The sequence below is a fragment of the Nematostella vectensis genome, chromosome 1, assembly GCF_932526225.1.
Source record: "Nematostella vectensis chromosome 1, jaNemVect1.1, whole genome shotgun sequence".
Classification (NCBI taxonomy): Eukaryota; Metazoa; Cnidaria; class Anthozoa; order Actiniaria; family Edwardsiidae; genus Nematostella; species Nematostella vectensis.
This window is the reverse complement of record NC_064034.1, coordinates 7,914,180-7,942,020: the sequence shown is the minus strand read 5'-3', so window position 1 is coordinate 7,942,020 and position 27,841 is coordinate 7,914,180. Positions and strand designations below refer to the sequence as shown.

The window sequence follows — 27,841 nt, the reverse complement described above, 5'->3', positions numbered from 1 at the left end:
GTTTCTTTTTTGAGCCTATCTCTATTTTAAGTAACCCACTAAACCTTGCGTGACATTTATTTCCACTGCACTTTCAGACACTGCGCGATCGATTATACCGTAAAAGGTCATATAAGAGCCACAGATCCAATGGCTGTAACTTTTATCTCTATTACTTTTAGCAATCATTTAAAAAGAAATAGGGATTTCCCTTCTAGCTAATCTGTGTTTATCTTATTGTGCGACCCAGACAGATATCGAGACATCCTCTTAACTTGCGCAACCCTAAATCCCTTTAATCGTTAAAGTAAACGGACAAAAGGCCGTTTTAGAAGGACCTGCTAATATGCTTCTCAGACACACCGTGGAAATTAATGGCTCCGTCGTTTTCAAATAAGATAAAAGCAGGTTAATTGATATAAGCAAAAGGGCATACCGGCACTTTTGCTGAAGACCTTTTTGCTGCCAGCGCTATCATTCTCTTTCCCCTCTACAGACGCATGTCTGCACACAAAAATCTTTCTAACAGAAGTGAGCCCACTTGTTTTTGTATTTTGGAATGTCCTCACAATGGCAGAAAAAGGATCACATCCCCCCCCCCCCCCCCCAAGACCAACGTAAGAAATCGAAGAGACCCCCTTCCCATAGTTCCCTGTTTTTTTTTTTTCGGAATACATCTATTGTATGTATGTAAAACAAGGGAAAAAATAATAAAGTTTTGTTTTTTCCGATCAGAAATCCCCCAACCCCCTTTAATTAGAAATGCTAAAATTTGTCAGAATAGCGCACTCGAAGCATGTGAGAATCAAAAGCTTTATCAAAAGCTTTTTTTTTTGTTAAAAAAGTGTTCTCATATTTTCTCGGCAGAAAATCGGCCGTTATCACTTTTCCATTTAGACCCGTTTACTGCCAATTAAGACCTGCTTTTTAAAGCCGATTGGCACAACAATGTTCTGTTCGTTCTTACACAAATATTACTATAGTCGTTATGGTAACGAGTGGAAAAAGTTTACATATTCTCAAAAAGTAGAATAAATCTGTTTCTGTATATGATCGGTTTTGTTTGTTCTCGCGTAAGTGTAGGCTTTGATATTTTAAAATCAAGTAACCAGAGTAACTCCAGCGGAGAAATATTTCTCTTTGATGGTCCCGGACAGTTTTTTGTCCGTTTCTTTGTATTTAAAATAATAACGAATGATAAATATACATCTATTATTTGAAAAGAAAACAAGTTTTGTCGGCTTACTTCGCCAATATTTACTATGGTCCCCTTGCGAAGTTTGTTTACTTGGGTGTCCTGTGTTCTTCCAAGAGCACTACTGCGCAAGCTCACATCGCCAGCTGAAAAACATCATTGGCTTCACAGTTCTATGGAAACAGGATCTAGGAGAAAACTGTCCGCTACAAAATGGCCTCAGAAAACACTCGGATTCCTCTTCAGGTGCAACAAATTTATCTGTTCTGTGATCTCTAGAGCTTGACGCTATTCAATGGCTGTAGAAGAAGTTGTTTTGGAGGGAGACATTGCAAAGGAGGATGCCTTGGTAAGTGCGAATCTCGAGGCAAAACATTGCGCGCGACACGAGGGTACTTAGATATTAATCGAACTTAGGCTCGCTGTTTAGAAACTACCGCTCTATCTATTCGCCCTTGTCTTGCCCCAAGGTCTTCAGTTACTAATAAATCGAGCCTAACGGAATGGGAACCGATAGCCCCGTATTACGCGCCGGTTGGTTGTAATTTTCCGGCTCTCTGCTTCTTGTCGTTTTGTTGCTGTCACTAACCCAGATAGTTGCTAAACGAACGAACATATCATCAATCATCAACCCAGAAGAAGACGGCTTACTAAAAAAATATTTCTTTTTGGTATAAGACACGAGTTCCCCTCGTTGGATTATCAATTTTCAGCAGAGTTGTGCGTTTTTATCATCACCCCATAATGTACAATCTTTTGGTTGCTATTTTACCGCTAGGCATGTCAGTGTCGTTCAAGTGCGATTAACCTTACGAGATCTCCTTCGAATTGCTCGCTGAATTCTAGAATGCAGACCCTATCGTATCAGTTCCATAAATCTTACAGTTTTCATTTCCAGTACTTATTCTTTTTACCGAAAATAAAAGTTAAATTTCACCCATGTCGCTTTTTTGTGGTTGTCCTAATTGTGCCATTCTTTTGTTGTATAGAATTTGTTTGAATTGTGTAGTACCAGTAACCATGGAGTTCGTTTTTTTAATCTTATTAACATTTTCAATCTTTTGAAGATAAAATTTATATAGTGGATCGCTGCCTATGTCTTTTCTTGCCCTAACTAATAAATTTCGGATTTTAAAGTCGTCCTTCTCGCCAGTGGATCTCATATGTTTACATTCGAATACTACCCTGGATTGTTGACTTTAAGTTCAACATTTTACCTAAAAGCAAAGTTGTATTCTCAAATAGATATTTATAGGAAATCCTATTCTTAAATTGAATAATTTCTCTGAAATAGAAATAGTAAAATTGCAATAAGCAGCATGCCAAGGGCATAAACAAAAGTAAACAACCCTTTAAATAAACAATAAGTTCGCACCAAATAGTCATATTTTTACTTGACAACACACTTATAAAAATCTGTATGTTTTAACAAGAGAAGTAATAGTATATGCTTCATTTTACAGAACATCAGATTTTATGCTTGTTATGCTTGCTATTAATTAACTAATGTAAATGAAAGCATGCAGTATATGAACCAAAAGGTTAATTGTCTTGTGATTGCTAAACAATACAATGCTAATCACATTTTCTCTAGAAAAGTAAGCTCTTAATCCTCAGTATATTCACCAGGAATGCAAAAGTACTTGGATTGGAAAGCTTAAGATGTGATTTTTTTAAGTTGTCTAGATAGACATGTCATTTCAGACACCTGCTAGTTTTAGTTTATTAAACAAAATATAAGGCTCTATATACTTTGGAAGAGCTTCAGCTGTTGTGAGACAATAGTGTCATTTCATTAAAAAAATCATCTTTATGACACTTGAAATGCATTTCTTTTTTGCATTCATATTGGTTCACTAGAACATACCACTAAAAGCAGTAACATTTTGTATGCTGCTTAGTATTGAATCATTACTTGCTAACCCTTAAATTATAGGACAGATAATCACACTCACTTGATTTTGTTCTGGGTTATTTTGCATTTATTTCCAAGCGTTAAAGACAAAGATCATTGGTGTTTCCATCATATTTTCTACTTCCAAAAATTACTTTAAAAATGTCTTTATTTAGTGAAGATACAATAACTATATATTTTTTTAATTCTGATTTCTCTCCGCCCTTAATGTGAGTGCACTAGGCAAGATTTTCATGTGCAATCAATACAACTTGGCAGGCTAAGAATCTTGACATTGAGACCTTTGGCTGACCATTTTTCTGGAAGCAGCTTGTTTTTTTAACACCATTTAAGGCAGAAAAATATGTTGTTCATAAAAAAGAGCATTGATATTATGAACATTATTTTTTCTTTGTGAATTCTTTGCAAAAAGTAACAGTGGTACAAACCTTTGTTTACTTTTATTTAGCATACTCTAATTGTCTGATTGACTGTATAGTGTAGTGTAATGTTTACATTTGTATTAACGTTAACATGATAACAATGTTACAATCATTGCCAAAAAAATCATATATCAAGTATTTTACTCCCTGTAATAAGTTTGCTGATATGCCCTGTAAAACCTTATTCTGTCCTCACCAACCATAATTACCTTTTAATGCATATGCTTTTTTGGTTATATTTAAAATAAAGTAACATCTTGTAGTAACTTGATAGAAAAAAAATATCTTTTACAATCCAATCAATATCTCAATATTTTTTTTAACTAAGACATTTACACCTGCTTAGCTTCATACCAGGTTCAAATTTTCCAATCTCTCAAAATGTTTGTTTACACATAAGGCTTTAGTTTGCCTAGTTACAGGTTTTCACCTGTTTAAGGAATGTAATTGGTTACCATGAAGGCTGTGAATTGCATCCACCAATGTCAACAAACACTTGACAGTTTTAATCAAATGTTGCAATTAACATATGGTTTCAGTAACACAAAACAGTCTAAGGTCTAAAGAAGAATCTAGAAGGGATTGCAAGCTGTTTTCTTGTTTTACTAATTAAGCAGCTGTGTTTTCTATTATTGCAAGCAGCTTTTAGGATACAGCATAAAAACTTACACCAAAAGTGTATATTTACAGGAAATTTGAAAGGAATTATTAAATGCTATTGTGTTTTTTGGCTCTGCTTATATAGAATATGTTTGGGATAGTTTTTCCTAATTGCAGTTTGAACCCCAATACAGTTATTAGAATGAGGATACCTTGAGTTTTTCTCTAATTCAAACTGTTTTGAAATTTCATGCATGCAATATATTTGTTTTCTATTATTTATTCTCCTAATATTTTTGTCTTTCAAATTATTATTTTCATTTTTTTTGTTGCAGAAATTATTACAGCAGCATGGCAGTGCGGACAAGCTTACCCTGTCAAACTGTAGAAAGCTAACAACTACTGACATTCAAGCACTTATTGAGGCCATCAACTCTGGATTGAATTCTGTTACCATAAAAAACTGCAACATTATTGATGACGACACTCTTGAAAAACTGGCAGCCTGTTGCCCAAAGCTAACTGATGTGACACTAAATGGCAAATTCAAAAAGCTCACAGAAAGAGGAACTATTAATTTTGCAAAAAGTTGCCAAGAATTGAAACTGTTCTCAGTGGTTTTGAGTGAAACAGATGAAAGTGAAGAACAAGAAGGTGACGAAGAAGTAGAATGGGGTTTGACAGACAATTTTTTATCTGGATTATCAGAAAATACTTGTCCCACTCTAGAGCATTTTGGTTTCTCAGGTTTTACTGGTGTAACTGCAAATGGACTACTTGGGTTTTTATGGAAAGTATCACCAACACTGGCTTCACTGGATTGTAGTGAGGTGCCGATAATTACCGACACAGAATGCAGAGAAATTGCTGGGATTTGTCCTGGATTGACCAGCATAAATTTTAGCTATTGTAATATAACTGACAAAGGAGTTGAAGAATTATGCTTAAAATGTCATTTATTAAATCACATAGACTTTTGTGGCTGTAATGAATTGACAGACAATGCTGTAAAATCAATTGCAACTCACTGTAAAAAAATAACAAATTTGAAGCTTGGCTGGTGCCTCAAGATTACAGAGACATCACTTGAGGCTTTGGCAAATGAATGTTTGAGTCTTGGCCATGTGGACATTCGGCACTGCTCAGTAAAGCACATCCCATTTGACTTTATAAAAATTGAATCCCTATCCAGTCTTCAAGTGGATGGTTGTACAGGTCTTAAATGTCCTCCTCTTAATATTGCTATGAAAGGTGTTAAACCTGCCAGGGAGTTCCTTGAAGAGTGCGACCTTCACCACATGTGTAGAGTTGCTTTTGTTGGCAGTGAGGGCAGTGGAAAAAGTAGCTTATCAATGTGCGTACAAAGCTCATCTATGTCTGTCGCAGATGTCGCAACAGAAGGTGTTCATGTCACCTTGTGGAAACCATTCCATAAATCAAATGGTAAGTGGCATTAAGACATGAGTGTTGTAGGATGAGCTGAGTAATTGTCTGCACACCAAGGATTCTCTGAATAAAAAAAGGATAGCATTTGATAATCCTTCATTAAGAAATTACCTACTTTTTGTGGCCAGGGAAGGGTGCCTGTGTTTCCTGTGTATATGCATATGCACTCACTCTAGATCAGCTAACATTGGAAAAGAATCAGAATCAAACAATGACTGGGTATAAGTATTAAATCCAAGGAAAACTAAACTCGGCTTGAGTTAACATGGAATTTAAGTTACATTATCTGAGTTAAAGTTAGCAGGGTTCTTCGTTTTCCAAAAAAAATCACTTTGCATTTTCACCTATAAGCTTAGTCAGGCTTTCTTTGGTTTATGCTTTCATGTCACTATTTGACTCAAGATGTGCTTTATTTTAGATGAATGTCGGGTTGACAAGAGCACCTTAAGTGTTCCTGTTGATGACAAGTGGGATAATTTGACAGTTGAGCTATGGGACAGTGGCGGCAGACAGGTTTGTCTCAAGTTCCTAATTGTATTGTGATCGAAGACAGGTTCCTCTAGTGATTAATAGTAATGGAAATAAGAATTATGGAACCCATTCTCTGCACTGACAATAATACCCTAAAACTCAGTCAATTTGAAGGTTGTTATACTGTAACACTGAACTCTGTATTCTGTATTTTACCAACCTAACCACAATGGAGTTCATACTTTGATGTTGTTGTAAAGTACTATACGGTAGATCATAAAAAACACTTGGCTTTTGGAAAAGATATAGACATTAATATAACAATGTGCCTTGCTGTATCATGATTTCAAAGTTCCACTGTAGTTAAATCCTATCCACTTAATTGTTTACAATTCATTGTATCAGAATTTTATTTTTTATTTCCTTCGTCAGTGCCTGTTTGGTCTGCAGCCTCTGTTCCTTACAGATCAAACTCTGTATGTCATGACCTTCAATGTTAACAACCCCATGGAGATCAAGCTTATGCCAAACTGGTTCTTCTTGGTACAAACCAAGGTATTTTAACTTGCTAAATGAATGTTTATACCCCAACCTTTCTCACTGTGATGTCTGTTATTCCTAAATTCTTGTTGTTGAATTACTGTAAAAGGCCCATCATGCCATAAATACCAAGCCACAGTATAAAGTCGCACTTAACCATCCATTACCTTCCACTAATTCAGTCAAGTATCTGGAGATACTTTCATTCAAATAGCATTAATAGAGTTGAAGATTGCTTGCGATTACACAGTTATAATTTCAAATGTATGTAAACAATAAATGGCTGATATTTTAAAAGTATTCTATGATCATAGCATTTTTGTTTTGTTTACCAGGCTCCTGGCTCACCCGTCATTCTTGTTGGCACTAATGCTGATGACCACCAGGAAGACTATACCCCAATTGGTAACAAGGTATTGAAGGCTGTCCAGGAAGCAGAAGAGGAGCATTGCCAGGAAATCCAGACAGAACTGAACTTGCTAAGGTAAGTATAACAAGACTTGCTAAGGCAAGTTATATATACTATGCACTATGACTTACTCAGGTACTCAGGCCGGTACCCAGGGGGTGCAGGGGGTATGAACGCACCCCCCACAACAGCCGAAAGTCCACTTTCAGTTCTCAATAGACATGCTATTCGTAGACAAAACTATAAAGCATAAGCTAGATCACTCTGGTATGTCATTATTCAATAAGTCAGACTTTATTTGAAGCCAAATCCGACAGTAAACGTCCCGTGGAGATACTGCAAAGGCATAAAGAACCCTTTTTGTTCTTTCGGGGGTGGTCAGATTTTTATCAGAAAACTTCCTTTCTTCTTACCATTTTTAGTGTATTGTTTTGTATGCACTAAATGTTGGTTTGTGTTTTTAGGGAGAAGAAGGAGGATGCATGTGTACAGGCGAGAATAACTAAACTGGAATCTATCATTAACTGTCGTCCAAAGCTTCCTGAACGAGTGCTGTTTGTAAGCTCCATCAAAGGATTGGTATGTGCTGCTCATATTAAAAATGCATACTCTTATACTTGTGGAAGCACGGGTGGCCTAGTGTGTTAGCGCGTCGGCCTCTCACCGCTGTGGCCCAGGTTCGAATCCTGGCTCAAACTGGGGATTTTTCCGGGTTCCTGCCTTGAATCGAATTTGTCACAAGTGAGTTGAAGTTATTCTCCCGTGTTTCCAGTCTTCTCGGATAAGGACACTAAACCGGAGGTCCCGTCTCTTCAAGCTGTGCTACACTAAACCTGAACCGAAGGGACGTAAAAGAACCACTGGGGACGCAATAAACCCTCTGGCAGTGACCACCCCCAGTGACAGTGCTTACTAACCGAGGTTACACTTGAGTTGGAGCCGTGCTCTGTTGTGTAAACCTTACCGCTATTTCATATGTGTAATAGTGGTAGAAGCCTTATAAATCATAAATCATTATACTAAGGAAATTCGAAAAAATATATGAAAAAGAGTGATTTTAGCGCGAAAATGTTAAATGTTATAGTAGTGCAACTAATTTTACTCGTAGAAGTTGATGACCAAAGCTCCACAAATTCTACCGCCATTAGCTCAACAAATTCGTATCTTCTGGCCCTTAGCACCATCTTGATTGAAAATGGTTACACACTAGCTCAAACTCAAATTTGAATGCACTGTGTGGTTTAGTCCGAAGCTATTATAGCTATTATTAGCTATTATCATGTCGGCTCATGTCAATTGTATACAGTATTTCAATTAAGTTTGACTATAAAATTAGAAAATGGAACAAAGATTGACCAATATTAATTTTTCATTCAAAATGCGTTCATTTATTACATGGTCCTCGCTAATAAAACTTAATTCAGCATCACTATCAATAAATGTTATTGAGAGATACAAGACTTGTTTTCCCTAACCAGTGATGTTAGGCTTTCATCATCCAACTCAGTTGAAATAGTTGTATAAACGTATTGCACAATATCTCGTGATAGTTTATTTGCCCTCTTAATATACTAAACGTTCTCATCCACAGGGTATAACCGAGATCCAGAATGAGATTCGTGATAGTTTATTTGCCCTCTTAAAATACTAAACGTTCTCGTCCACAGGGTATAATGAGATCCAGAATGAGATTCGTGATAGTTTATTTGCCCTCTTAAAATACTAAACGTTCTCGTCCACAGGGTATAACCGAGATCCAGAATGAGATTCGTGATAGTTTATTTGCCCTCTTAAAATACTAAACGTTCTCGTCCACAGGGTATAACCGAGATCCAGAATGAGATTCGTGATAGTTTATTTGCCCTCTTAAAATACTAAACGTTCTCGTCCACAGGGTATAATGAGATCCAGAATGAGATTCGTGATAGTTTATTTGCCCTCTTAAAATACTAAACGTTCTCGTCCACAGGGTATAACCGAGATCCAGAATGAGATTTTCCGCATGCTGCTTGACGCCTCTCTCTTCCCGCATCTCCTCCACAAGGTCGATATCCACATCACCTACCTGCACGCCGAGATACTCAAGCTCAGGGAAGACAAGGTGGTGGTCATCCCCTGGGACAACTACCTCAGCATCGCGTCAGAGGCTGGACTGACGGACAAGGCGGACGTGGATGCCGCTACGGAGTTACTCGAGTGCAGGGTAAGGCGTGGCAAAATGGAAAGGGGAGCGGTCAATTTGTTTGGGCCATTAAGGATTTTATGCAATCTTCCGTCTCCCATCTTACGCCGTTGAATAAACCGTAGCCTACAAAGATATCAAAACTCTTCCCCCTGCAAGAAGTGTGTTGAAATATTAGATTTACAAAAAGGAAAACAAGTCGTTTATTCTAGGTACTGTATCTCCATTTATTATTATTTTCCCTTATTGACATATTTGATGCTCACCCTTTTAATAATAAGATTTAGTTTTGCTTGTGTCCTAGAACTTCAAAAAAAACTTCGGAAAAAGGCTAAGCTAACGCATATTCATGTCGCGCCAAAGGGTGTGGTTTAATGCCAAAAAGAGTTAGAGTTGTTCTTAGAGAGGTGGTAGAACCACGGAAAATACATATTGCTAAAATATCGGCTCGAACCCAGTTGGCCCTATCGCCGCTACACTAAATAGTCTCTGCCAGACGCCATTTTGTCACGTCTAGCGAAATTTTCGATCGACTTTGGTTTGCGAAATAGACAACTTTGCTAATAGGTGAGATTTCTCCACAATGTATATCTCTTCCTATATTGATGCAAACAATGAGAGAGGTGCGACTAGCGTTACTATCTAATACCTTGCAGGGATGCATCGTCGTGTTGAAGATCCCCGCCAGTACACAAGACCACGGACCCACTCGCACCGTCTGCGTCAACCCTGGCGTGTTGTTCAACTGCCTCGCGTGTATGCACAACGAAACAGACCCCCGCGAGTTCGTGCCTCGGTTCATCAAGGCCGGGTTCGTGGACCGATACTGGCCTACTAATACCAAGCCCAATGACTGGACGCTCAGGTCTGCTGTGGATGATATTGTCTCCAAGGGACTAATCAGGGAAGCTGTGATACCACTATGTTTTCAGGTAATGGGGCATGTCACCACACCAATGGGATGGAATCTTGTGGAAAAGGTGCTTAAAGCTTTAGGCCGTATGTTTATTTTATTGAAAATAGATAGAGCGAGCGACCCTCTGGTATTAAAAAAATCATTATTATGGTAAAGTAAGATATTTTACGTTGTTATTAATTTCTCTTTCATTAATGCGCTACTGTGTCCGTTTTATTTTACTTAAAAAATTTATCGCGAAACAACTATTTGAGTCGTGTGCGTATACCACCATTGATTTAATCTGTGATCCGTACAGGCCGTGCACTTGAGCGAAGACGAGATTTGTAAGATCATCACGCTATGCCGTAATATTGGCGTACTTGTCGAGGGCGCGCCCAAAGGCAGCTATGAAGTCGAGCTAATCCTGGCTTACTACAAGAACCTGTCGGTGTTCAAGAGATACTTCATACCGTTACAGCACAAACTTCCTCCCGACTCCGAGGTGAGTTTGTTAACCAGCTTAAATTTAGCCAAGGAGGAGTAGCGCTGTTTAGAAGAGCTGAGCAATCGGGTTTCCGTTATCATTTCAAAAGTCTTGATTTATTTTTTGCAAAGTTATCCAAGAGAAGTTTGATTTAAAGTCTTTAGAACCATCCTCAGCGAAATTAAAAAAAAAGGCTCTTTCTTTTCTTTTTCTACAATGAATTCTCTGATGAATTTTAATACTCTTAAAAGTGGCTCAAGAGGCTCTTTGCGATGGAATGTCTTCTAAGTCGCGACAGCACTTCAGGTTAAGCAGGATTATGAGATCCGTTTCAGCGCGAACGATGTAAAAACTTATTAGACTAGCATTAACGCAAAGATCGTAAGCAGATACAAAGATAACTTGGCGCCATTTTTATCTGTTGTTTATATTAGTCCTATGAAGACTGGTACTCAAAAAGAAAATTGCTTACCATTAAGGGACTCTATCGCTCTTCCCACAATGTTTTGCTTTGGCGGTCTTTTTTTGGCGCCAGACTGGAATAACAGTGTACAACATTGTTACAAAAAATTATAATAAGAGATAAATATAGCCTTATTTTTGCTCTTGCTGTTTTTTATCTTTCAAAAAAAATTTCGCTGGTAAGCCATTAATTTTTTAAGCAGAAAGGCTGGTTTAACCGCGCGGCACTGGAACTAGCTTCAACGTTTTTCTCCATTCCCAGTCTCCAAATGTGTGGCCCAAAGCCGTCCCAGAAGGCCACATACAGGTGGGCTGGCGGTTCAAGTTCCCTGATGAGGTCTCTGCTGAGTGCTCGACTCTAGTGATCGCCGCCTGCCGTAACTATAAGATGAACAGCGAGCTGCACGGCTACTGGGAACGCGGGCTCATACTCAAGGTTGGCGATGTGCTGGTCAAGATATCTCGTGAAGCGGCCTTCTTGGACGTGATTGGTCGATGCAAGATTACCCACGGTTCAAAGCAGGCATTGAACATGACGTGGTACAACCTAGCGCAGTTTTTCTATGTGGCCGACACGTTGTTGTCCAACTACTCAGGCCTGAGCCCAGAGGTAATTGTCGTACCCAGGCCCTTTGCTAGGGGCCCACGCCCGGGTGTGTGGCTAGGGACCCACACCCAGGAATGTAGCTAGGGACCCACACCAAGGAATGTAGCTAGGGTCCCACACCCAAAGTATGTAGCTAGGGGCCCACGCCTGGGTGTGTAGCTAGGGGTACATGCAAGGGTGTCTTGCTAGGGGTCCCACATGCAGGCACGTTTCGCGGCTGGGCGTAGCAGGGTTCCCAATCTTCTTTGCATGAAATATATATGCCAATTTTTGGCTGCGCGAGTCTTTGTCCCGCGAGTATGCAAGTGTTGCGTGGGTCATTTGACATAATGTTAAATCACCTCAAGCCAAGCTTTTTCTCGAACGTTGCAATAATCCAATGCAGTCTCTGTTTGAGTGCTTAGTCTCTTCGCGTTTTTGGAAAAAATAAACTAGTGTGTTGTGTGCGTGTTACGTGAGTGTGTGCGTTTTGTGTTCGCGTTCCGTAAGTGTGCACGTATTGTCACAGGTAGCCCAAACTCTTTATTTGTCCCGAATGATATTTACGGTAAACATAGAGCGAACAACAAAAATAGTGAAAAAGAAAAAAAAAACTTGTAGAAAAGACGTGTGTAGTTTAGTGTTGTGTTCATGTTTCATTTTTGCGTGTTCTCTGGCCGTATTAAAACGCCTTTTTTCATGACTCAAGATTAACGATTTGACTTTTTACCAGAACGAAGTGAAAGGTAGGAAAGTTAATTTGGACATACCTCACGTTCCGTGCTCAAAAACACACTTCCTCCCGCTTAATCGCGATCAAATCACGGTGACATCCTCAGATAGTTGGAGTCCAACCAGCCCAAACCTCAGCGCCATACGATTTTCCATTGCAGAGGAATCTGGCATAATATGCTTGCCAACAATGAATTTGGCAACTGTCAAAATGCGCGAGCGCAAAAGCATCCCGTGTACGTGTGGTTGCGTAGATTTGGTAAGGGTAAAAAAGGTCCCTAACTAGTTTTTCTCTACCCGGAGATATGTGTGTACAATTTTTTTGCTCTGATTTTGATGTTAAGGGCACTTTTTTGCCTTAGTCTACGTGTTCGACCACGGCAAAAACCTTTTTGAGATTAGTCCAGACTAATTTCGTTTACCTTAAATATCATTAGGGACAAAAAAAGAGCTTGGGCTACCTGTGGTTTTGTGTGCGTGTTCCGTGTGTGTGCGCGTGTTCTGTGCGTGTTCCATGATGGCACGGGCGCCCACTGTATTATGTCTCACTATTCACCCAATTGTTTTGCTCCCTGTTTCCATCCTAGATCATGGTTCCCATCGAAGGCTGTAGTAGACCTAAGCACAAGTCCTTATTTGAGCTCATCAAGGATTACAACGTAGAGCCAAGTCACCTTGCTAACTACCGCTGGTTCTTGCCTCCCGCCGGTACGTTCTTGCGAGGCTAATGTTACTCGGTGACCACACTCCCCTGGACCCCTGCAGCTAAACGTCATTCCCACAGCCTACAGAGGCTCATTCTTTTGGGTGCCCAAGTTCCACCACTTCTTGGGATCGAGAAAAGAAAAACAAATCCCAGTCTTCATTAATGGAGGAGGGGGTTGGTGTAGACGTTTTGAAGGAGATGTAGTTATTTTATGTATTATTCAGCAAAGGTATTTTTTTTTTTACTTATTTGGGAGTAAATTTCTTTTTCTTTAGTAGCAGCATGTTTTTGTTTTCTAGTGGGAGTAAGTTTCAGTGTTTTAATTGGGAGTAAATTTCAGTAAGAGTGAGTTTAGTGTTTACAGTGGAAGTAAGTTTTTTTAGTGTTTCGAGTAGAAGTAGATTATTTATTGTTCTCTTTGGAAGTAACTTAAAGTATTTTCATCAGATTTAGTATTGGAAGCGGGAGGTAGTTTCTTTATTTTTAGTTTTTTTCCATTTTCGAATATGTTTGTCATTGTGGTATTTCCTCAGGTCTAAATGCAGAGGTACACACACAAATACCGTCCGATACAAGCTCCTGGCTCGCCACTATCGCACGTGAGTCAAATTTAGAAAAAATGGAAAAAAATAGAATGCCATTGCGCATATACGTTTATTTGTAAATTGTTACTTGTCCCACCTATCGTTTTCTATTTGATAGACACAAATACGAGACCATTATCACTCCCTTGAGTAAATGAGGAGTTGATTCAGGGTCCTGAATCATGTCAAGTGAATAATATATTTTCCCTCATTCTCAACAGGGAAGTCAACGATGTTCGTCAGTTACCATAGTGACCACCAGGACGAGATCAAGCTTCTGCGCATGAGCCTAGAACACTCGGGTTTTAACTGCGTCGGGGACTGGTCACTAGTCGGCCAGGGACAAGATCTGACTGAGAAGAGACGGCAAAGCATCATGGGATCATCAATTATTCTGGCCTTCATTTCGCCTAAGTAAGTGTACGACTTACACGAGTCATTGTAGTCATTTGAAATAAGCTCGCACTCTCTACTTTTTTCGCTTTCAAATCCTGTTAGGATTGTTATTATCAGCGTAAGGAGCTGTAAATTCATGTCTGAAATTTATTATTACGGTCTCCTCGGCAAATCAATCTCGTACACTAATTGCCAAGAATACGTTTCTTATGTGATAAGATAATCGGTCATGCTCGAGTGGGAGCACCTTCAAAGACCGCTGGGTCTCCGAGTATGTGCAATGTAGTTCCAATAGCTCATTATAGCCGAATTCGTTGTTGCGCGACCTCGGCGAATCCAAAATCCTTGTGTCGGGAATTGCGCGTAGTCAATCAACCAATCGATGGCTTTCATGTTTTCACTGTCGCGTCATAAACCATTTGACTGCACACAGTAAGGGAACTTATTGGTCACGGCGGTATGATTGACGTGATATTCCCAAGCGAGAAATGTACTTGAATTCTTGGCGGTCGCGCAACAACGAATTCGGCTATAACTGTTTCATTTTATCCTTTCCTGTTTTTTGTTGCAATAGAATATTACATCCATGTTACTAATCCTTAAAGTTTAATCTAAAAAAAAATTAGAATGTATTTTAAAACCCTGCATCTTGCAGTTTCGCATATTCCCGCTTTGCTAACTGGCTAATCTATGGAGGTAAAGAGTATTTGTGTGTGTGTGTTTTTTTTTTTGCTTTTAGTTTATGATTTTGTAAATCTTTTATGCATTTTTTATTATGATTTTGAAAATAAATTATAAGTCGCTAAAACAGGAACAGGAAACTAAAATAAAATAACTTAAATACTTTTGTTTTACTGGCGCGAATAAACGCGAAAATTTTACAAATATGGAAACAATTCAAACTTGGTATTTTTAATCGATAACGCTATTGCAATGGGGATTTGCTTCATTTTTCAACGGAAATAAAAAAATACAAATAAAAATACATTTTAGTGGAGTAGTTTTCATATTTGAACCCTGAAACCAAACAACATTTTATGACGCCAGAGGCTTTCATTCATCCCTTTTGGAACGGATTTCATGATCAAGCAAAAGTGCAGCATCTGGGAAATTTTAAATAGAAATCCGAATAGGAAGACCTTCTGAAAAAAAATTGAAATAAATTAATCAAACATAAAATTTTCGCGTGAAATGTATTTATACATAACTAGACCGGAAGTCGGAGTAAATTTGACGTTCTCATTGATATTGAGCTCAAATTCCAGTCGCGCGCGCTTCTTTAGTTTGTGACGTCACATCTCAGCTGTCTCGCTTTTCGAGTTTTCTAGTGTTGATTCCGTTTCCTTGGCGATAAACAATCCAGATCTGAATATATAACTAGGACGAGTCATTTGCGAGAGCCATTGGGGATATTCTGTCGTTCTTCACGGAAAACCTTCATTGGTCCTTGGTGAGACCTTAACCTTACAGGGTAAGCGCAGTCAACTGAGTCGAAATTCGCTTCATACAGCTTTTCAAAATCGAAAATTGTGGATCATATTATAATATTACAGTCTTTAGTGTGTCTCTCGAATCTTGCTCATATGGAAGATCAATACGAAATCGTAATTGTCGTTTTAAGAAGTTCGGGTATCAGAAAAGGATTCGAGGGAAGATTCACGTTTGCTTGGCAGCTGCCGTTGCATGTTGCTTCATGCATGAGTTTTCGTGTGTATCATTTAGAATCCATAGTGTCAATATCATAAGAGCGCTCAAATTTATCCTCGGTTCGATTATTACTCGACAAGTCTCGTATTATTTATAACAAACGAATCAATTTTTTCATTTGGATTGGTGTCTATTAAATGATCTTTTCCCTGTGCGCTTACAAGTTTCATTACTGCCTTTTCCAGCGCAATAATAAGAAATATATAGTTTCGTCCTCATTTTGTACCGGAGCGTAATAGCAGGCATTGTACGATATTGCTTCTATTGATCATTACAACAGAGAGCACTCACACTCGCATGTTTCCATTGATTGTTTTACGCCAAAATGGCAAAATCGTTTTCCGCTTTTTGAAAAAGAAACTAAATGCCAATTCATCAGTTGGGTTAGGATACACAGTTCAGAAAAATGTCGTGTAGGAAATCGCGTCTTCCTCTTTCGTTCCCAAGTTGAATTTTACGTTGTTACCAAAATCGATTTCGTTGTGTAACGTTATTGAGATATGTTTGCTAGGTTTTCCTCTCATCTCAAGGAACACTACGATTAACAGATATATAATCTTTGGATTTAGGCGTTAATTACCTCCATCGACTGTTGTTTTGTCTGGCACAAGCGCTGATTATTGGGCATGTGAGTGGATGTGAGGACGATGGTAGAGATATCAAAAAATTTCCCCGATATCTCAAGTTGGGCAATATAAGGACGGGCATAGTCCTTCTGTCTGTCACAACCGATGAAGTACAGTTTATTTTTTTCTGTCGAACACGCTTGATACAGTAGCTAATATCCGTCTTTTGCTTCGATGATCTTTAATTATCATAAAAGAGAACACCAGGGGATGCCAAACAAACGGAAATCTAGAGAATTGGCTCAATCGGATGATTTTGATATCTTGTATACCCGATATGTTCCACGTCAATTCGTCTAGGGCATAGGGCCCTGAAATATTCGTAATTTATCTCTAGAAACAGAAGTTGATGCCTGTTCAACTTTAAAATACTCATAATTACTTTGCTTGCTTTTCACATCCCCTACTCATCCATGAGACCGACACTTAGTATTTAGATTTTACTCGCTAATTTCTTTCATTTTGACAACTAGAGAAATGTTTGTTACTTGTATATTGCCTCGTCCCTGGCTTTTATTGGCAGAGTAACTTTTATTTCTTTTTTTTTTTAATTCGTAACTTTTAATTTGCCGCTAGGGACAGCTTATCGCAGATAATGTTTGACAACAAAGGGCTGTCACAAGACGTCTGTGGACGAGAATAACTTGTACTATGAGTGTTATGTTCCAAAAGGAGAAAGCTATAACCGTTACAAGTTATTCTATTGTACTTTTAATTAAACTTAAAAACCAAAATAAGAACTGCGTAAAGTCAACAGACAGGTGACCAGATGCATACTGGAGACTGTGACCATTCTTTGCTGTTTCTTTGGTGTTTTCTTGTAGCTTGTGTTTAGCGGTTTAATACTATTGCCAACCATTTTAGCTTTTTTTCTTTGTTTTCTAAGGCCTAACTCTTGTTTTCTAAAAAGGAGGTTCGATATATCTTACCTTTAACCATAACATTCTTTTTAGGAATTGGCCTAAATTGGTCTTTATTAATCTTTCGTTTTTATTAATCTTTTTCTTGTTATTATTTTGTAATCGATAAAGTAGATCTTCCCAGACGTATACGACAAAGCGTGTTCATGGCCAACGTTTTTCTCGTAATCTCTTCCCCCTTTTTCATACTGGGGCCTTTTCTATAGCGTTCAACAAAATTTCTTTTGTTAGGTTTTACTTATACACACATACACACAAAAACTCCCAGCCTCGATAACAATTTTTATTAATTTTTCATTGTTTACACAGGTTGGTTGCGGTAATTTGTCCAACAAATAATAAAAAGAACATCCAAATCAATCTCGATTCAAAAAAACATTACTAGATCATCACTGACATCTAGAGACTCGAGAATACAGCGTCGAAACCATTTTTTAGCTAGGAACATGCCCAGGGTGGATTCCGGAAGAAGATGTTCTTATATTTCTTGTATCTGTTTAGATGCGCCTTTGCTTATTTTTTTTTTTTACGAGCCAGTCCCGTGTGATGACAACTATTCATGGTCAGTAACCTTTCGTTCCTTATTCCTTAGTTATTTGGAGTGGTCACGCGCTCAGCAGGACATCAACACAGCTTTGGAAAATAACAAACCTGTGATAGCGTTACTATTCGACAAATCCAATTGGACCGAAGTGTGTAACGATACAGATTTTGGCAAGCAGCTATCGGGCCACGCAACGTGCTTGGACTTTGACGGCGGGTCAGGGAAGGCGCTGTCACACCAGTTCGACCAAGCTCAACTTTTACAGCTCATAACTCACTGTAACGCAACGCTCTACGGAACAGGTGACATTCACCCGCCAGAACCTCCAAGAAGCCCGGAGGTCACAGCTCAAGTTTCCCACGACAAGAGAGTAGAATCAATTCACGACTCTACTTTTTTGAGCGCCAAACCTGACGAAGACGTTGTAAAATCAGAGCAGCAACACCATCAAAATCAGCAAGTACCAAGGGTAGAAGTTACCGTAGCGAGTGAATCTAAAGAAAGCATCGTGGAGTCGACGAAGGATCAAGACGCAAAGATTCGGGAAATGGCGGCCAGCGCTGTCGCCGCCGCAGTAGCGGGAGCCACTGCGCAACACATCTCCAAGAAGGAGACCTCGCCGGAGGCGATCAAAGCCGCGGCAGCAGCAGCTGAAGTAGGACAAGCCGTCCTGGATGGCGATAGCGATGCAGCAGCACAGGCAGTGGTCAAGGTAGCTAGGATCGTGGAAGAGACGTCCAAAGGCAGCACACAGAACAATAGGACGGTCCAGAATGGGTCGGTGTCAAGTAGACCCCCACAGAGCTCTACGTGTACCATACTGTAATATATTCTTATAGTCCAAATACTTCAGATTCAGTTACTAAATGAAAATTTGAAGAAAAAAAAAACGTTCGCTCTCAAGCCTCTCAAAGCTTTTTGGCGTACGAATCTTCGTTTTCAATAATTAGTATACTTTTCTCTTCTGTGGTTTTCTGGAACGTTTTGCATAGCCTTCTTGTTGTATCATTTTAATATCCAGGTTTCAAGAATAAACTGTGAATAGGATTTTATTTGATTTGGAGCGAAAATTGGATTCAAAAGTGGGCAACAAGCAAACTGTTTGCGAAGACTTCCTTGAGATCGCTATCGCGCTTTTAATTTTAACTTTCACCTTTAGGTATTCATTTTGTACATAAGCACACCATTATTTATTATATATCACATCACCTAAGGCACTTAGTTGCAGGGGTTGACAGTGGGGAGGGGAAGGGGTGTCATTTGCCTACTCTCATGTCTAGTATGGTGTTTACTTATGTTTGTAGTTATTGTTCTTTATATAATGTTTGTTTGTAGTTATTGTTCTTTATATAATGTTTGTTTGTAGTTATTGTTCTTTATATAATGTAGTTAATGTTCTTTACATAATGTTTGTTGTTTTTATTGTATTTACGTACGTTAGTTGTTATTGTTAATATCTAGTTAACTCATGTTTGTTGTTGTTGTTAATGTGTTTACTTATATTTGTTATTTTGGTATTGTGTTTACTTATTTTTGTTGTTGTTCTTGTTATTGCGAGAGCTTAGCTTTTTATTGTTGTTGTTTTTATTCAACCTAGCTGCTTCAGTTTATCAGGAAAGAAAGTAACCCATCGAAGCTGTGTGATTACAGCTTTAGCAAACTTCTTTAATTAATCAGACGTACGTGTCAAAGATTGTTGTTTCTGTTCACATTCTTCCACTTTTGGTATTTTGGTCCTAGAAAGATAATCCGAACGCAACCGGAAAAACAATCGATAGAATTTGAGTAAAAACGCTCACGATGAAAAAATTAGAGAAATTGTAAAAAATTTAAGGATGAAAAGTTATTCGAAGAGTTTAATATATATACATTTACTAATTTATTGCAGAAAAAAATACAATCGCGTTAGTTTGTATTCATTCGAGAGTGTCCTGGCGATTTCGGATTCAGTTCGTATTCATTCGAGAGTAATTTATGTTGATTGGCAATGCCTAAATAATCACCTCTCGTCTCCCTATCAGAATGATTCTATTGGCTATGACTTCATTGGGTGATATCAATGTGTACATAGGGAAATCCAAACTTTGATCCAAACAAATCAGTAATAAAGAAGCAATCACTATAAACCCATGCCTATTTACTTTGTTGTGTTAGGTTAAAAAAGGACAGTAGTAGTACCTTTTGTTTATTGAGTATGCTTATTGATCAGTAGCATGATCTATGGTCGCTTAGATACCAGTTCTTATATAACGAGATACTATTTGTATAATCCTCTCCCATCCCTAACCCCCACCTAGTAATTAACCTATCCACACCCTAGTAATTAACCTATCCACACCCTAGTAATTAACCTATCCACACCCTAGTAATTAACCTATCCAAATCCTAGTAATTAACCTATCCACACCCTAGTAATTTCCATAACTTTGTCTCCAAACCCACCCCAGCCTTGAGCATTTGTAGACGAAGTGCGATAAAAAACCTTTTCAAGCTCATGCAGAAATGAATAAGGTAGACAGATGAAAGCTTTTTTATTGCGTAACATTCCATTGTGACAAAATCCTCCTTAAGCTGAAGTGGCCTCTGGTACCTTGAAATCTGGTGGACACATTACATTTACAGAGACTTAAGTCCTGCAACAGCAGACTGAAAGCCAGCGTTGTAGTCAGTCGTCACCTCGTTCTTGATGTAGTCCTTGCGATCGTCCTTGTAGTTGTCCGATTTGTCCGGTCCACCAACAAGAGCTCCGTGCAGGACATGCGCATTATCGACATCAGCGTTATACAGGCTCCACCCACATGTAGCCGGTGGCGAGGGGCAGCTACTTGAACCATGGTGCGGGCGCTTTGGAGGGTTCACTCCAAAGCCTACCACATAGCTATGACCGCTATTGCCAAGCATGTAGTGGATTTGCTTCTTGGCGAACTCGCGGTACGTGGCCGGGTTAATCCCAGCATCTGCAGCTACAAGAGCGAGGAAAGCCGTGTTCGCTGCGTACCGATTGGCGCCCCATTCCGCACGCCAGGCCAGACCTTTAGGAGTGTAGGTCACACTCCCGCCCGGCATCCATGCATTTAAGGATGCCTGTGCTGCGTTGACGAAACTGCTCTCTCCGGTGATCTGAGCAAGGAGTACTTGAGCCCCGGCCTTTTTGTCGTCCCACGAGAACGCCCATGCGGTTCCACCTATACCGAAGTCGTTGAAGTACTTCTTTGCTTTCGTCAGATACGAAGCCTTCTTAGTAGCCCGGTAAAGCCAGGCCGCGCCCCACACCAACTCATCTTTATACCCGCTCCAGGATTTGTAGAACGAGCCCGCATTGGGAATCGCGTCGCTATACTTGCCCCTGTAGGTATCAGCGAACTCGTAGAGTTCTTCGGCATGTTGTAGCATCTCTGCGGCGTAGCTGGGGCTCGTCGGTTTAAAGGCGATGGAGGCGGCGGCAAGGGCGGCTGCGGTTTCCCCTGCAAGGTCGGAACCAGGACAGGAGGTCGTGATCTTGAAGGCAGGGCGCTGCATCGTCATGTCCTCAGGGCGACCCCAGTAGGCGTGGTCAACATGACCATCACCGACCTATTGACATAGTTACCATAGTTTAAGTATACCAGGCGTGTAGCTAGGTTTGGGCGGGGTGCATACACCCCTACGACCTCAAAATAGCGGTATTTTCCTATCAAGATGCCAAATCTTAGGCCTTTTGTCCGCGCACCCACCTCAGTAAATTCTGCGCTGCATACATGAAAATATCTAATAGGCAAGGCAATACACCAAAAACTGGTTGTTCGACTTTGCCAAATTTTCGTCTTGTATAAGACTTCTTCAGGGCATTTTCTTCAAGGTATTAACAGTTAGCCTATGACGCTGCGTGCGTTTCTTGGTGATTACACAGTAAGACTATGTACAATTGCACTATTTTCTGGCCATAATGTCTTCCCACCGGAGGAAGACTAGCTCGATTAAAAAAATAATCAGGGCTTGTGTCTTACGACTGTACTTACTTGTCCATAGAACTCAAACTTCTTAGTGTGTGCCTTGATAAAGTAGTCCGTAGCCCATTTGATGGAGTTCAGTGCGTTGTCGAGTTCTCCCGCGGCCTGGTAAGCATCTCGGTACTCTACTAGGCCCCAGGCAAGGACAGTCGCACTGGATGCCATAGGGAACCCAAACTTGACGTAATCACCAGCGTCGTACCAACCACCTGTCAGATCTTCGCCGTTGTCACCTGTGTAAAAGCAATAATCATAGGGATGCTGTCGGGGGTTGTAAACATCACCAAGCTGGTGGTATAGATCTACCTTATAAACTAGTTAGCGGTAATAGATGATTTGGATGAGAACCCTTTTAAAAATTTATATTTTCTAGATTTATAGCTTCTATCTTCCACTATTGGTATGTTGGTCATGGGTGACCTTCTGACGACATTGATATGACTTCGATGTAGTCATGACAATAATCTTCACTTTTTCATCATGGATATGGTTAAAGTAGTAGTAAATGCGGTTAGGTAGGGAGAGGGGGCTGGCGCCGAGGATCATGAGAGGCGTGGCATAATTTGTACCTTTATTAGTTAAAATGAGTATTGCAAACCCCTTTTACCCATTTCTTACCATGATCTCCCAAAGCCGAGTCACCCCTCCACGAAATACGGTTTGTCGATGGCAACTTTCCGGAGCGCTGAGCTTCGTAGAACAGAATAGACTTGTGCAAGACTAAGTCGTAATCGTACTTGCTCCTTAAGCCTGTCGGTGGCTTTGATGTCGTGCTCGTTACTGTACTCGGAGGAGGTGGAGCTGGTGAAGTAGTCGGGACGGCCACCTTTGCAGTCGATTCGGGCTGATTCGTGATTGGCTTGGTTGTGCTCGTGGATGGCGCTTGCGTCGTCACAGAGCAAGCTGAAGAGTCGAGGTCCCGGTTGCCGCCATTTCTTGCGAACACTAATACAGCACTCGGAGGAGCCTCTTCGATAGTCATTTTCTCGCCAAGAAACGACATGTCTAGAGCTTGGCATTTTTGTAGATTCGCGTTCCAAGGCATGTTCTTCAGATGATATACCTTCTTATCGGCTGACACAGAAATGATACTCGCTCGCCAAATTTGCAAGCTGTTTACAGCTTTGGAGAAGGTCAGGTTGATATTCCATCCTCCTTGCACGGGCTGTAATATCTGCAAAGCAAACTTCATCTTGAATCCTTGGTCCCAGTCTGCCCCGTCCAATACGGGATGGGTTGTCTCGGCGTATGTTTGAGCAACAGTAAGACAGAGGCAAATCGTAAAAGAAACAAACAGTCGCATACTGGAAACAACTTGGTTTACCTGTGGGCAGAGAAGATACTTTACAAGTAACAAGAGATAAAACTGTCGAAAGTGTTATTATAGTGTACACTTTAAAGATTAGTAGAGTGATTTCTCGAAGTAGATAAAAGCTTAAGTACCACGGAGTTATGAACAATCTATGATTGAAAGGTAATCCACACACAAAGTACAATCGGGTCATTATTTTAAACATAAAAATACCAGCCAACCCAAGCAAACGAAATTACAAATTATCTCACGTCGAAATGCAAAAAAAATCGAAAGTTTTTACCCCAAAAATGCCGGATCATACAGCCAATTTGAACCGATTTGGACCAGGAGTCGGACAGATCATTCAGCTGCGATTTGCATTTGGGTCTTTTGAGAGAAAACGCGAGTCCGAATCTGTTTAGTAGCGTCGGAAAAGAGCCAACACCTAATGGACAATAGACATTCACAATATCGACCGGACAAAGCAGCTCAAAAAAATTACATTTAGTCGCGGATCAAAGTCACGTATATTATTACCTGAAGGAAATCCCAGAAGAGTGAGGACTAAGAAGTTGAAAAACTATATTATATCTAACTCCTATTATACCGCTAATGAGCCAATCACAGCACACCTTCCCAAGGGGCCCCATAGCATTCTATCGCCACTATTTACCAGGTGTCTTGCTGCGCAAACTCAGGCTTAGCAGACTTAGCAATCCTTGCAAATCAAAGAATATAGCGCGTTCAGTGTACAGAAGATAAAGGTGTGTTTAACTTGGCACAGGAAGTCTATTGTGAGTCTTGATATGAGACAATTATAAATGGTTTTGTCACGCGGAAATTATCACAGGGTGTCGGGGATACGCTAGTACTTGTCACGCGGGAAATGTTATTAACATAATCATTTTAGACAGTTCACCGCCTGCTTTTGCCGGGAGTTAATGATTCGTTAATAGTGTGTTAGGGACGTGTCATTATTTTTTACATCTCTTATGACAGGGTCCTATTTTTTTATTACTATTTCTTTTCAACGAATATTTTGCGTTGAATATCTCTTTACTCCATCACATAAACCTCAGCCTGGACCTATTAATCTGAACATTTATGTGTGTCACTTTACCAGTCAACCATTCACTGGCCGTTGTTCATTTAACATGTAGATTACTTAGCATCATATTCTAAAACTCATCGTCAGATAAGTTCTGTAGAAGGGGTATGGAGTGACATGACGGAAAAACATGACTTGACGTTTCCAATAGGCTCATTTCACATCGAATAAGGCGGAAAATTCCCCTAAGTACTTAGTGAGTAATATCAAACAAAATATCAAATGCGACTTTTTTTTAAATCGATGCGACTTTAAGTAAAGTGACATTGAAATTTGAGCTTTTCGTTCCTGAGCTCATACGTTGCGCAAGGATGAACAAGGAAAAAATATCTTAAATAGCCAAAATCTGGGTATGTGAATTTCAGCCTCGCGTTATTTGTGTTTTTAAAAGGGGAAATCAATCCGGAATACAAGAAACTGATGGACATTGTGAGAAATTGTATCTTCCTTCTCCATTTCTTTAAAGTTCGCATGTTCAGGGTTTTTCCGTCATGTCGTATGGAGTAGGATCTAATACAATATTACAATATGGACCAATTTCCTCCAGTGACCCTGATCAGTCACTTTAATGGTCGAGGGTTAGGTAACTTTTTTATTCATCACCATCGCCATCAAAACTCATTACTTATTTTAATTCCTTAAAAGAAAACTTCAAATACTATGCTTTTTCCATATGATACCTATGACTGCGCATCCCCCCCCCCCCCCCCCCCCTCAGCCAATCCTGGGTATACGCCTGCATGTGTTCGAGAAAAAAAAAATTAAGGAGCCAAGGAGGCTGAGAGAGAAAGAAAACTTGAAAAAGTACGACAACTATGACTGGGTACACCCAAAGAGAGAGGGCAAGCTCGAGAAGCTAAAGATGTCGGTCCTTGATCAGTTGATCTATACATAGAGAACGAGAAGCTCTTCTGCTAGAAGAGGATGTTCGGCAGAGCGATCGAGTCGATGCCATCACCTTTGCACGTAGCGCACTGTAGCGCATTGGTGCTTCTGAATGGAACGCATGGAATTGAGAAGCGCTTTCATTTTGGTTCGTTGTTTGTGCACGTTGTAATGATAGAGTGTCAATGACGTAATGTGCTGTATATAAGCGTGAAGTTTGTTAGATTAAGCACCTTCGCTCTAGTCAGATGACAGACTCGCCAAGCTTAATAAACGGCTATAATTAAGTAGAATTGGCTTAACCTCCGGCCTATACGTGCATGTCGCATACGGTTCAGGAGAATACGTTTTCCATTGAAGGTTTTTTCCGGTTGCTAGGACCGGTTTTTCAGAGTAGTGTTTTTTTCGTATCGGGTGATGCACTTAAAAAGTAGGCAGTTGTAGATCCGAACTACGTGGCAGTTCAGGTTTGTAATTTACTTGTAATATTTAAATTCTTGAATATGTTTCTTGAATTAGGGAATTGAGCTGCGTGTTTAGTTCCGATGGTTGTAAGCCCCATTAATATATTGTAATGTTAAATGCATATAATATATGTTATTAGAGGTGTATTTTAATATTGTGTTCAAATGTAAAAAGTGTTGTAATCAATAATAAACGGCTTTTTTCTGTCGCTTGATCAGGCACATGCATGTTCATACGCCATATTGTAGTTGGTTGTGATATGTACGTGCACGTGAGATTAGAAATGAACGCTGTGGCCATTCAGAGGAGGTAAAGTAGGAGGATGAAGCGCTTGTAATAAATAATATAAATAATATTGGAAGTGACGATAAAATGAGTTGTACAAATGCAGAGACGATGATTTACAGAGATGAGAGGTTAGATAGTGCGGAGAAGTTATAATTCGAAGAGTGATGACTGATATAACTCGGAGAGTGACAGAGGAGACGCTCCCATAAAGGACTAGGTCCGGTCGATTTTGCCGTACTTGCAGGGCCGTTTTTTGTACAATTGACATTTACAGGTGCAAAAGGGATGAAAAGTGCAAAATGAAGAAAAAGTCAATGACAGACTTGTTGACAATGTATGTGACACTTAATATGGTCGAGCACAACCCCTCTAGAATAGGCTGTTTAATGCATACACTAGACTGAGAAGAATATGTAGCTTGTAAAAGATCACGAGAAGAATGAAGATTAAGTTGTGATTCACGCTGATCAAATTTTGCCATTCGCGAATCATGGCTAAGGTTGCAATAACGGATCAGGTTTTCAATTTCTCCTTTTCACGATAAACAAAAAAGGACGTTCACCGATCACGAAAGTAACCCTTACCGACCCTGGTGTACTGCTTTTACGTTATATACAAGATGATACAAACTCAAGCTAGAATCATAAACAACCGAAATAGGATTCATAATCGATCAAAAACTGATATATTTGAAGAGAACAAAGAAGAAAGTTTGATCTGACTATCTAGCCCTCTAGGGGGACTGGGGATAGAAAAGAGATGGAGAAGAGTTACTGGTTGCCGGAAGTAATTCTGATAGGCCACTATTTTCAGAGACGTGTCCCGTTATAAAGCGTCGGGGGATGGTTGAAATCGTACATTCGTGTCAGGTTTTTTCCCCTTTCTCTTTCCTCCTTCCATTTCCCCCTAAAAAAGCCTGATAAAGATGTTTTTTGCTCGAGTTATCCGATTAAAAATGGCTGAAAGGACCAAATCCAAAGGAAATCGCACTCAGTTTTAATTAGCAAGAAATTCGAGTTATTCGAGCTCGAATTATGGGACTCCTTCTGTAATTATAACGATAATTAATACACAGTGCTAGTAATGCCTTATGCCTTTCCAAGCTCTCTCGCAGGGCAAAAGCGTCCCGCTCCAAAGCACAGGGCTAGGTTGGGAGGTCCTCTCCAGCCACTCAACCCATCGCCTATTCCTAAAGCACAGTGCTTATGGTCTGCGTTCTGGAAATGGGTCTACTTGCCCATTGATCGAACGTACTGACCGGCTCAACAAATTCTATACGTATAGATATCAGTAAAGTCTTCCATTTTACCTTATGCAAACGTTCTCTAATGACACCTTCTCAGTCGGTACTTACCCTAATTCCGCTTTCCGTCTCTGATAGCGCGTTTCACCCCTCCAGGACATTGTTTATATACGTGCTCGCCTTGGGGCGGGACCGTGATTTGCATAAGATTTAGACATATAAGCCTCGTATAGTTGAAACGGAAGTATAACCGGAATGGGAAAAAAAATGGCCTTCTGATAGCTAGAGCTCAACAATAGATTGTAAATTAGAATCGGGTAAGTAATTCTTTTGCATCGCCCCATGACAGATTCTCCAGTAGGGTTCTTGATTCCGGATACTAGTGTGTGGATTCCAGATTCTATATGGTTTTGCTCTTGGATTCGGATTCCATTTTTGTTTTCCAGGATTCTATTATTCCGGATTCCAGCTTAAGTCATGGATTCCGAATCCTAGTGAATTCCGGATTGCAGTAGCATGGATTCTGGATTCCAAGTCTCATTTTTCAAGGATTCCGGATCACCTAATACTTCTTAAAAACTGTCTTCTTACACTCTTATTTTAATACGACATGTCAAGAGAAAATGATTAGAAAGATGGGAATCGGCATGGCGCGCAGGTAATACCGCTTGTTAGTTCATGCCCTCTTGGACATTTATTCCTGCACAAGATGACATGCTTGTATTGTATTTTATCGTTCCCTTTGAAGCATATATAGTTTTATTT

The 27,841-nt window shown here is 39.8% G+C and overlaps 2 protein-coding genes across 3 annotated transcripts; one reads left to right on the top strand and one right to left on the bottom strand.

Moving 5' to 3' along the window:
• Positions 1-1,317: 1,317 nt before the first annotated feature.
• Positions 1,318-19,930, top strand: LOC5520491. Its single transcript, XM_048726526.1, has 14 exons — positions 1,318-1,523; positions 4,447-5,554; positions 5,976-6,070; positions 6,461-6,583; positions 6,904-7,052; positions 7,442-7,556; positions 8,947-9,180; positions 9,816-10,091; positions 10,374-10,559; positions 11,266-11,613; positions 12,909-13,029; positions 13,561-13,626; positions 13,833-14,025; positions 17,853-19,930. The coding sequence occupies exons 1-14, from the start codon at positions 1,470-1,472 to the stop codon at positions 18,628-18,630; spliced, it is 3,846 nt and encodes a 1,281-aa protein (XP_048582483.1). The 5' UTR covers positions 1,318-1,469; the 3' UTR covers positions 18,631-19,930.
• A 388-nt stretch (positions 19,931-20,318) lies between these two features.
• LOC5520485 (endoglucanase A) lies at positions 20,319-27,211 on the bottom strand. Of its 2 annotated transcripts, none has more exons than XM_048726531.1 (5): positions 27,188-27,211; positions 23,052-23,117; positions 22,412-22,589; positions 21,803-22,026; positions 20,319-21,377 (listed from the first exon to the last, which is right to left on the bottom strand). In XM_048726531.1, the coding sequence occupies exons 2-5, from the start codon at positions 23,094-23,096 to the stop codon at positions 20,421-20,423; spliced, it is 1,404 nt and encodes a 467-aa protein (XP_048582488.1). In that variant the 5' UTR covers positions 23,097-23,117; positions 27,188-27,211; the 3' UTR covers positions 20,319-20,420. The 2 variants fall into 2 exon arrangements, with proteins under 2 accessions (XP_048582488.1, XP_048582485.1); XM_048726528.1 differs by lacking the exon at positions 27,188-27,211 and adding an exon at positions 23,383-23,634 and having other exon boundaries at positions 23,052-23,110.
• Between the last annotated feature and the right edge of the window lie 630 nt (positions 27,212-27,841).